Source organism: Tigriopus californicus, chromosome 3 (assembly GCF_007210705.1).
Source record: "Tigriopus californicus strain San Diego chromosome 3, Tcal_SD_v2.1, whole genome shotgun sequence".
Lineage (NCBI taxonomy): Eukaryota > Metazoa > Arthropoda > Copepoda > Harpacticoida > Harpacticidae > Tigriopus > Tigriopus californicus.
This window is the reverse complement of record NC_081442.1, coordinates 8042658-8052837: the sequence shown is the minus strand read 5'-3', so window position 1 is coordinate 8052837 and position 10180 is coordinate 8042658. Positions and strand designations below refer to the sequence as shown.

General features: G+C 45.0%; 3 protein-coding genes across 3 annotated transcripts in view; all 3 read left to right on the top strand.

The window, feature by feature from the left end:
- LOC131878231 (protein Fe65 homolog) overlaps window positions 1-4394 on the top strand; it is an 8668-nt gene extending 4274 nt beyond the window's left edge. Inside the window, exons 2-3 of the mRNA XM_059224148.1 lie at window positions 1061-2161; window positions 2712-4394. Coding sequence (XP_059080131.1) covers window positions 1106-2161; window positions 2712-3815 — 2160 coding nt within the window. The 5' untranslated portion in view covers window positions 1061-1105 and the 3' untranslated portion in view covers window positions 3816-4394. The remainder of the gene's footprint in view (window positions 1-1060; window positions 2162-2711) is intronic.
- A 616-nt stretch (window positions 4395-5010) lies between these two features.
- LOC131878236 (sialin-like) lies at window positions 5011-7397 on the top strand. The gene is made up of 5 exons (XM_059224154.1): window positions 5011-5625; window positions 5715-6123; window positions 6178-6477; window positions 6549-6768; window positions 6833-7397. Exons 1-5 carry the CDS (start codon window positions 5450-5452, stop codon window positions 7189-7191), a joined length of 1464 nt encoding a protein of 487 aa, XP_059080137.1. The 5' UTR covers window positions 5011-5449; the 3' UTR covers window positions 7192-7397.
- A 1652-nt stretch (window positions 7398-9049) lies between these two features.
- Window positions 9050-10180, top strand: part of LOC131878230 (formin-like protein) — a 6834-nt gene continuing 5703 nt past the window's right edge. Inside the window, exon 1 of the mRNA XM_059224147.1 lies at window positions 9050-9213. Within this exon, the coding sequence (XP_059080130.1) occupies window positions 9194-9213 (20 nt within the window). The 5' untranslated portion in view covers window positions 9050-9193. The remainder of the gene's footprint in view (window positions 9214-10180) is intronic.

Below are 10180 nucleotides of genomic sequence, written 5' to 3'. Positions count from 1 at the left end.
GAATGAACCAACGGATTTGGTTTTGTGGTGCCACGGGCTCTCCTTTCGGTCGTTGCCAGTCTAGATGCAGCTTTTCTAATATGATCATGTATAATGATTAAGTTCCATGATCCATGAACGCAACTAGGAAATTAAGTAGAATAAAAAAATATGAAATGAAGACTGAGAGGAAACCTGCTGTTGTGTCACCTAACACACCCGGATGAAGACACTTCATTGTGTACTTGAGTACACAATATCCTGCGAAAATCGAAACGCCTTGAAAAAAACGCGAGAGCACAAAGAGATATTTGTAAATACCGTAAGAAAGAGCCATCTCTTTCCAGTGCTCTAAGTAGATTTTCTCACGGCATGGGTCCCAATGAAGCTAATAAACATTCCATATTTTAGTCAAAATGAACAACTACGAGTATCCTCAAAGCACCAAGTGCAACGAGCTCATCGAGACCACCTTGTCGGCCTTTCATGTTTCCGCTCTGTACTATTCGTCAGTCGTCACAAAGAGAGGATCCCATTCAAAGGAAAGGCTCCTCTCTCTTCCTCTCCCGCTTCCTCCAACATTGCGCCGAACCTACAATACAGAGGAGGCTCGTGTGGGCTGAACACTCGACCTCCTTCCCCGTCTTTCTTCCTCCTGAGCAACCGAGCCTCGATCCAGCCTTCTTGCCTCCCACTACAAACCAACCCACCCTATCATACTACGGTACTAGAATCTCTGTAACATGGACCGTCGCTCGTTTTCCTCGCCGCCGCTTTCTGTCTTTTTTGTCTTTCTCCTTCTGTATTTCTCATTCTTTGGCCAGTGTGAAGAAGGCTCGACATTGAGTTGGCCTTTGAATACAGAGTTCCCTTTTGCTTTTGACTTTCGGTGGTGGTAAATTTCGGAGGACACTTTTTCAACTTGTAGTACTGTTGTTTCGCGCTCGGGATCGACTGAAGGGATCATTGCTCTTAATTGTAACCACCGAAGAGATTGCGATCATTGGGAGCTGTGGCTCAGGTGGTAGTGGTGGTGATGGTGGAAGTGGAACAATACTATTAACAATTCCTCTATCCCTAGTACCTTCAACGATTGTGAGCCGCACTTGACTAGCACGTTTCTCTGATGACTCATGAGGACAGAAGAAGAAGCCTGCCACCTTCGCTGTCTTCTTCGACCCTCCTTCACAACCATTTGAATAATATTTGTACTACCATGGCCTCCGAACAGAGAGTTGGCCATTTGGACGAGGATTACAGCCTTTTCCTCAGTGAGAACGGCCATCTCAGCTTCGAGAATCCAAACTATCAAATGGCCTCCATTGATCCAAGCCGACTAGACGACCATTTGAATTCGAATATCCAACCCAGCATTCCAGTGAGCATGTATGAAGAGCTCAAGCACGAACTCGACGCGAGTGTTCTCAGGACCGGGAGCGGAAATAACAGTAGCAGTGGAAGCTCCCCAAAATCGTCGAGTCGCAGGAATTACGCTCAAATGGATGTGTGTTCCATGGGAGTAGATGTTAGTTTGGGCCCTTCCACAACTCTAGATAACAAAATCTCGGAGGAGAAAATGCGTGATTCTGTGGATAAATTAGACAAATTCATCCAACATTCCACAGAGCAGCTAACCAAGGGGGAGATCGAGTCTGACAAGTTAGTTGAAACTAGCAAGGAAAAGTGCGACAAGTCCGATGGTGAGGTTGACACAAAAGAAGAGGAATCCAACTTGATTACCTCTTGCGTTAAAAGGAGGCCGAAAAAGCGACACACCAACTCTAGTCAGGCCAACGGCCTCCCACTCGGCTGGGAACGACATGAAGATGATGAAGGCCCTTATTACTGGCACGTCAAAAGTGGAAACATCCAGCGAGAGCCACCCAAAGAATCCAACGACGAAGACAGATCCGCACTTGTCAGAAATATTAGGTCTTCCAGGATCTTTGAAGAAGATTTTGACCCCATTGTCGCCACCACATCCGTAACTGCCGCATCCAATTTTCATAAATCCTCCAACGGCACCATGTCCAAAAGCTGCACATCTTCTTCCATCGCGGACTTGGCCAAGGAGAAAGCCCAGCTGGACCAAGATGCTAAAAATGGATCAGCCGATTGGAAACGACGAAGCATGCCTCCAGGAAAGTCAGCGAATGAGGCCGACGAATCCAAGATTATACAAGTAAGGCCTTTTTGTGCTTATACTCTCGCTGCATATAGTATGCCTAAGTTGGTATTTGGTTGGAGTTCATCAATCACATTCCGTATTGTATGCATAATAATGAACTGATGCCAACGGCCGGGAATGATCCTGGACGTAAACTGTTTACTAATGGGATTTGGGTTAGAAAGCAAATCATATAACAATTCAACCAAGCAAACGTTTCACTTTCATCGTTTTGTAAGTCACTTGCTTGCCTCTCTGAAAACAACTCTTGGCGATCCTTAAAGGAAAAGATATTATGAGCAGATCAAAAACAATGAGCTACTTACTGGTGGAGAAATGTTCTTTAGTGTACATATCAGATTAAGAAGATGGAAGCTTCACCTTATCGTACTTGACGGTAGGCTGAACTACGTTTGCTCGAAGTAAAAGGGGAGTCATTTCCGCTTGAGACTCTTACTCAAGTTTTCGCTTGATCCACTCGATCGAGACCACTGCTCTCTCACATTGACAACCTTGCATTATTCCAGTCAGTTCATTAAGTTTTGCTTTGTCTCGTCCTTTTTAGGTTCAGGTCCAATCCTTAGGATGGGTAGAGCTCAGAGAGGATGAGCTCACGCCGGAGAACAGCAGCAAAGCCGTTAATCGATGCATTGTACAACTCTCTTCGGGCACCAACTCTCAAAACGAGCCTGCAGGTCAATGGGGCGAAGGCAACCACCTCAGTCTAGAGATTAGCGACGGATCCCTCAAACTGATACAGCCCGGAAATGGCTTGCTCTTGAACTCTCAACCCATTCATTCCATTCGAGTATGGGGTGTGGGTCGAGATAATGGGCGAGACTTTGCCTATGTTGCCAGGGACAAACACACGAGGAAGCACATGTGCCACGTGTTCCGGTGTGATGCCCCAGCCCGAGCCATTGCCAACGCTCTGCGCGACATTTGCAAGAAGATCCTGATTGAAAGGAGTTTGGCCCAGTCCTCGAGTAAGCTGAGCGGATTCTCGCACAGGGATCAATCGGGGTCGGCAACCGGTTCCACGCCAACCAGCGCGCGGCGCGACCGAGTTCTGAGGCCAACCAGCTTGGGTGGGAATTTCAACTCGAAATTGCAAACGAAGGCTGTTCCCGCTCCCGAGTCGTTTCCAACTCCAATGGAGGAGCCCAGGAAGGTGATGAAGGCGCTTCTTTTGGGCAATGTCCAAGTGAATAAACCATGCGGGATTGACATCATTCACAGTGCCATTAATCAAATGCTGGACACGATCCCAAGGTCCGAATGGAAACCGGTGTCTGTGGCAGTGGCGCCTTCAACGGTCACGATTTCCTTTGCCGATTCCAAGGAGCCTGATCTCGATTGTCGAGTGCGGTTTCTGTCCTTCATGGGCATTGGAGAAAACACCCAACACGGGGCGTTCATCATGCATACCGCTCAAGACACATTTGTCTGCTATGTGTTCCATGTGGAACCGTGCGCAGGACCCCTTTGTAAGACCATTGAGGCGGCATGCAAGTTGCGTTATCAGAAGTGCTTGGATGCCAGACCGCAACGCGCCATAGTTGGGGATAGGGGTCAGAATCCCAACAATCGAGGCTCTATTGGTGCCACCATCAAGAACATGTTCGGCAACTGGACGAGCAAAAATCGTCTCCAGTCACCGCCCTCTTGACTCAATCCGCTCCACCCAATGACACCCACCTGTTCAATGGGTGGGGCGGACTTCCCCGATCCCTCAATGATGGGATCACTCTCCAGCATGAGGAAATCCATGTCCACACCAGCTTTGTTTTCCATTTTATCTCCACCCTTGGGGGGAGTGAAGGGAGCCTCGCTGTCCACCTACCGGGAATTGGATCAAGAGGGATCCAGTAGCGAGGACGATGAATATGATGACAACGATGGCTTTGTTAGAGGCTGAGTGAATCAAAAGGACAACATGACGTTTTCAACCGATTCCTGATTTTTAGGAGTCGTTACTCACTTTGTTTGATCTCTGTAATATGTCATTCATCTTTGGGTATAGTGTTGAAAAGGACTTGTTGATCGTGCATATTTCTTACCAACCCCTTTAGAGACAACTATTTTATTGAACTTGTGATCATAAATGCGCCCTAATTATTGTGTACATTATTTATCATCTTTGTTGTGATAATCGAATGTTGGAATATCTGTGTATGTCTGAATTTAGCTGCATTTGAAAAAAAAACTACCACATGTTTAGAGTACTCATTAAATTTTACTCAATGTATCAACTTATGCTTGCTTACTTGACATCAAATGTAAGCCAGATTTTATGCATCTGACCACGGACTACTGGATATTGTTTTGTGTGTTACGAAGTCAGATGACAGCTCTCTCGCTCGGCCTGATTTTGGGTATCCCATGTAAGGGATATGCCTGCTTCGTTGTCACAACCAAATTTAATTGTTACCTCACCCTCGGGAATGACCGCAAGTTCGCCCATTTAAGCTATTAAAGTAGCAACTCGTGCTGTAATCAAATACCACAGAAAAGCTTGGACTTGGCAAGCTTGGGAGCGAACCAGGATTCGCAAATTGGAAAGCGGATACTTTACCAATGCGGTACCCCAGCAAGCCTGTCGGACTACTAGAATTTACCTGGATTTTGACCAAAATCGGGCCACTCTAGGGTTTTTTTTAAATTTATGAATCTAGCTTAAAATAAAGATCATTAAGATCAAGGGACAGATATTGTTATATCGTTTAGCTGTAAAGCAGCTCATTTAAGAACTTTATCGTAAAAAGTTTCGAACTTAATTTTTGTGTAAATTTGAGCGCCTCTCCTTATTTTCCCCAAGCTGATATTTGGACACAAATTTGAGCAAATTGGTTTATTCGGCAAGAGCTTTCGATCGTATGGTGTACGTATTTTTGACAAAATGAGTGGTTCAAGAGAGACCATATTTAGACCTCCATTGGAGCCCATTTCTCCAGTTGACCGTGGTCTAATGAACGAAGCCAAGAACATTGACAAACAATTTCCTGTTTCATGAACCCCTAGAATGTGGACGGGGGTTACCAATATTTGAGAGAGTTGAGTCGATAATTGACATACAGAATTGCCAAAGTGAATTGGTGCCCATCTTTCTGCATCGTAAAGCTAGAGCTTCAAATCCCGAAACCTAGGCAAGAGTGTACCGGAAGGTTGAAATAGTACCACTATCAAAGCCAAAGAGGAGGTGACATGTCTACGAGACAGCTGATATTTTGGAAACGGGAACTAAACATGTCAAAATAGCCCTCAACCATTAACTCGTCCTTGAGGCGGAGGACTCCTCAACCAATGCCTCGACCAATGAGCGCGTCTGGTTTTTGGCCTCCATTACGTGCCTTGCCAGCCTTTTTACTATTCCTGGGGACATTCGTTAACTATGTGACACGTGTGAACATTAATATTGCTATTATTTCCATGACCAACAACGCGAGCTCCTTATGTGCGAATCGGTCCTCATCTGACAGGTGAGAGAGCTCGAAGCTCTCGCGGATCTCGAGGCTAAAAGTACAACGAAATCGACGGAAATTAATCTACAAGGATTGTCTAATTCTAGCGTAATCGACTCCAATGGACATCAGATCTTTTGCTGGACTGAAAATCAGAAGAGTTTGGCCAAGGGAGCTTTCTATTATGGGTACATTTTCCTTCAAATTCCTGGGGGTCGTTTGTCCGAGCTCTTGGGTACGCGTTTGGTTCTTGGTACATCTACAGCAGTCTCCACCATCCTCACCCTTCTCACGCCGATTTTGGCCAAATGGAATGTTTGGATTCTGATTGTGAACAGAGTCATTATGGGACTTGTCCAAGGGGTACTCTTTCCTAGTATCAACCCGATGATGATTCGTTGGACATCTGAGGACGAGCATGCTAGATTTGCAGCTTTAGCGTCCATGGGTGGGACATTTGGTACTATATTCATTTACCCGGTGTGTGGGATGATCTTATCTGCTTACGATTGGCAGGTAGGAAGGAAACCAAAAACATGTGTTGTTCCCCATTAAAACCAATCATTTCAGGCTGTGTTTTACATATCCGGGGTAGTGATAGCTCTGTGGGTTGTGGCCTGGTTTTATCTAATTACTGATGACCCCAGTCAACATCGATGGATTACCGAGGAAGAATTACGACACATCCGTCACAACCGGATTCTTTCGGATGTGGAGACCCGCCAAAAGCTACCTCTCTGTCAGATCCTGACGAACATTCCTGTGATAGCAATTGCCTTTTGTAGCTTCTCCAATGATTGGGGATTGTATCTTCTTCTGACGGAAGGACCCAACTTCATGTCCAACGTTTTGGGCAAGGATATTGCCACGGTAAATTCAGATCATTCAATCGTCACTTGGAACTAACTTACCACTACTCCGTTCTATTTCTTATCATTCAGATTGGTTTTTTGAGCTCACTCCCGTATATTGGAAGGTTTTTGATGTCTCAGGCATCATCGGCATTAGTTGACCATTACGTGGCTCGACCACTCATTGTTTCAAAATTGACCATCAGACGAATTTGCTTTGGGTTGATGACGCTCTCGCCAGCTTTGGGATTGGCAATCATGGGGTTCATCACCACAGATTGGGGATTGTGCATTGCCGTAATGACCTTGGGTAGGTCGACTGACAACTGAATAAGCCTCACATTTTCCACATACTAACGTTGAACCGATTTCAGCTTTCACTCTGAACGGATTCAATATGCCTGCGTATATGAACGTAGTTGACGTGGCTCCCAGTTTTTCCGGAACAGTCAATGGAATCGTTAATGGGTTTGGAGCAGGGACGGGTTTCGTTGTGCCGTTGATTACAGCAGCTTTCACCTCCGAAAATCCAAGCAATCCATTAGGGTGGCGATATGTATTCCTTCTTGCTACCGTAATCTACGGGTTTGCCTTTTGTTTCTACCTGTTTGCGGGAAGTGCCGAACCGCAACGGTTCAATTACATCCATGCTGGACCGCTCGCACACAACTCTGACGATCTAGAAGGCGATGGCAACGAGAATGAAATTGGGAACTTGATCGGGGGCGATTGATGGTAGAAACCTGAAAATATACACATCGCACGCTTCCTTGTCAGAATGTGTCATCACGGGAAAGAACGTAACCGAAGCCTTGAACAACACTTGTTATATACTCATCGCATACAGGATGGCATTTGGCCAACTCTTTTTGCGATAGCAAGTCATCATTTTTTTTCTAACCACATTTCGAAGAATATACGTTTTATCCATTTCCTCAAGCTCCAGTCATTTGGTTCCTTCAATTCAATAACATCAAGCAAGATTTACTCTCCCGCCATTTTTAAAAAAGAGCTTTCTCCTATTCCTGCCTCAACCGTCTCTTATCATCCCTTTCCTGGATTCTTATTATTGGTGGGTGTTTTCCACGATGGTGCCAAAAGGTCTCGCCCGACGGGCTTGGATGAAAAGAAACAGCACAGAATAAGTGGACACGGAAGAGGGGGCGTTTTTGTCTTCTGGGCCAAAACGAAGGCATAATACTACCAGCTGACGCTGTAGAGGCATAGCATTATCAATGGTGAGTCTTTAAAGATAAGTTAAAATATGGGAAAGTGCTGACTCTCGTGAGAATGTTATACATGAATGTGTCACTATTAGCCGCCTAATGCTTGCTACCTTTTTTTATCCACGTGATGTGAGTGAGTCATGGAAGTCTTCCCCGAATCTGTTCGAGGCGTCATATAAATCTTGAACCTTGACAATGCTAGGCGATTTTAGCCCATTCAAAGAATTTGGAAGAGTCACAAAATGCCCGGAGATTCCCGACGTCATCAAGAAACACGTAGCTCTTATCAATTTGGGTGGGCCGTGAAATTGGTCCGATCATCGAACAAAAATCGGTCTCACCTCATTCCAACTTGAAACACGTTTCATTCTAAGCCTGATTTCGATATCGTGATGATGGGTTGTTAAGACCAGGGTCAAGTAATTGTGCCATGAATGAGATGAATGATTTGCATATTCATGCTTTGACCTTTCATGAACGGAATCAGAAATACATCCAGCGGATTTCTCTCTTCCACCCAAGTCAAAGACAACTAGCGTTCAGCCAGTCAATCGGTCGGTCGGTTCACCCGAACCATTCATTCATGCAAGGCCCTCCGAATAAGTTTGGGTCGCCGCGGTCGCCGCCCACTGGAGTTTTTCGTCCTCTTCTTCGGAATGATTTCGTTACCATTTTACATGTGCACGTCCCGGATGATGACGAACCTGACAGTCGACCCTCCTGGTCTTGTCGGAAATCTTGGCTGTTGCCCCTGTGGTTGATGTAGACTTGTGTTCACCGGCATGTGGCAATGAACAAGGCTGATGTAGCACACATGTACGGTAGGCATACCTTAGGTGGGTCGGATGGTTGTGGATGGTGATGCGTAGGAGAGCCAAAGGGAGGGAGGTGGTTGAGGAGGGGGACGAAAGATGCTAGGCTCTGTGTGTAGAAAAGTCCATATACCTCACAAGCTAGCGCGATCAAAACTACCTATTGCAACATGAGGATGAGCATTGAGACCCCTACTACGATATAGATAGTAAGAAGATAGTAAGAGTACGGGCGGGAGAACAATCTGCGCGTCAGCCAAATTATCGTCAAAGTAATGTGATTTTCATTCAGGTATGTTTGGACTGCGAGTCCCTGATCGACAACATCGAGGGTCTTTTTTAGTCGTAGTGTAAGTGTCAAAGAGGATCTTTTACATTTGTGATGTTCCACGTGAATGATGATGATGATGATTATGATGTTGATGATCAAAAAGGGGCAAGTGAACAAGATCGATGTTTGTGCCCTTTGACGAAACTCGTTTTTCAATTGAGGGAAATGTGTTTCGTGAAATCCTGGATTGACGTCTAACCGCTAGTTGGGTTCTACTTACAGATGCGCTCAGATCCACCTTACAAGATTCCACAAGTGTGAAATGTGCTCTCGACGCCGGAATCATATCTTTTTTGCCTTTAGTCAACTCTAGCTCTATCAAGAACACCAAACTTCAAATCGCTTAGTTCCACTAAACGATACATCATGAAAGCTGGAAGCATCAAGTAAGTGAACAATTCATTCCAACTCCTTTTGGTAACGTCTCGGGATCTTCCTACTTTCTGGTTGTTTTTGTACGTTCTTTTGCCCTAAAAATGTGTGTTGCCTCAATTTCTAATTTGGAACCTCTAATTCTACAGTTCTAAGATATAAACTTGATCTCAAAAAGCATCTGATTGTGAAGCTTGCCAAATGGTCTGCAGTCTCGCATTTCCTATGAGGAAGATTTTTGAGGATTTTTAGCACATCGTAGACGAGGAAAACCGGTTTTAAGCAAGAAGGAGTTACATTTAGGGTGTACATTCATGTTTGCTTGTTGCAAAATCTTGACGAAGCCATCAAATTACTTCCTCGACATGCCCTTCGATAGACTATCATATCTTGATTTTTTTTAATATGAATGGCGCATCTTTTGTAGAATCAATGGTTCATATTCACAAATGAACTTATCTCAAATCGATAAATTCATCTTTCATTACTTAAACAAAAATGCAATGCTGGTTACTGAAAAGCCCCCGAGAGATCCTCAATTCGAAACAAAGTTTATTTACAAAATTTTCGAGGTTCTCTCCGTCAAAGACCTCCAAATTTAGGCCGATTTGGCCCTGGTTACTTGTCTGGCCAGATATCACCTATACCTAGGTTTGGTGGAGTGCTAGCGTGAAGTGGAATGTTTGTCGGCGGCGGATCTCTTCTCCTCCACAGAGCCATCTGCACCATCAGCGCCACCACCTTTCCTCCTCGTCCTCGTCGATCCTCCTTCCTTGCTTGAGCTTCATGAGCACCTCCAGCTCCAAGTTACTCACCAACAAGAGCAGTCCCCAACACTCCACCGACACTCTCAATGCCCGCNATTGGGTGCATCGCTTTAAGTCTTGTAAGTGTCAAAGGTCCCTTGTTTTAGTTATTGAATCACGACGGAAATGATATTTTGCTTTCGAATTTGCAGCTTCACCGAAAACTCCGCACAAA

What these genes read in the sequence shown, in the direction of transcription:
- LOC131878236 (XM_059224154.1), top strand. Translation starts at nt 5,450, where the DNA reads ATGCCTCGACCAATGAGCGCGTCTGGTTTTTGGCCTCCATTACGTGCC. An exon ending in AATCGGTCCTCATCTGACAG is followed by an intron (nt 5,626 to 5,714) that starts GTGAGAGAGCTC and finishes GTCTAATTCTAG; the next exon opens with CGTAATCGACTCCAATGGAC. An exon ending in TGGGCAAGGATATTGCCACG is followed by an intron (nt 6,478 to 6,548) that starts GTAAATTCAGAT and finishes CTTATCATTCAG; the next exon opens with ATTGGTTTTTTGAGCTCACT.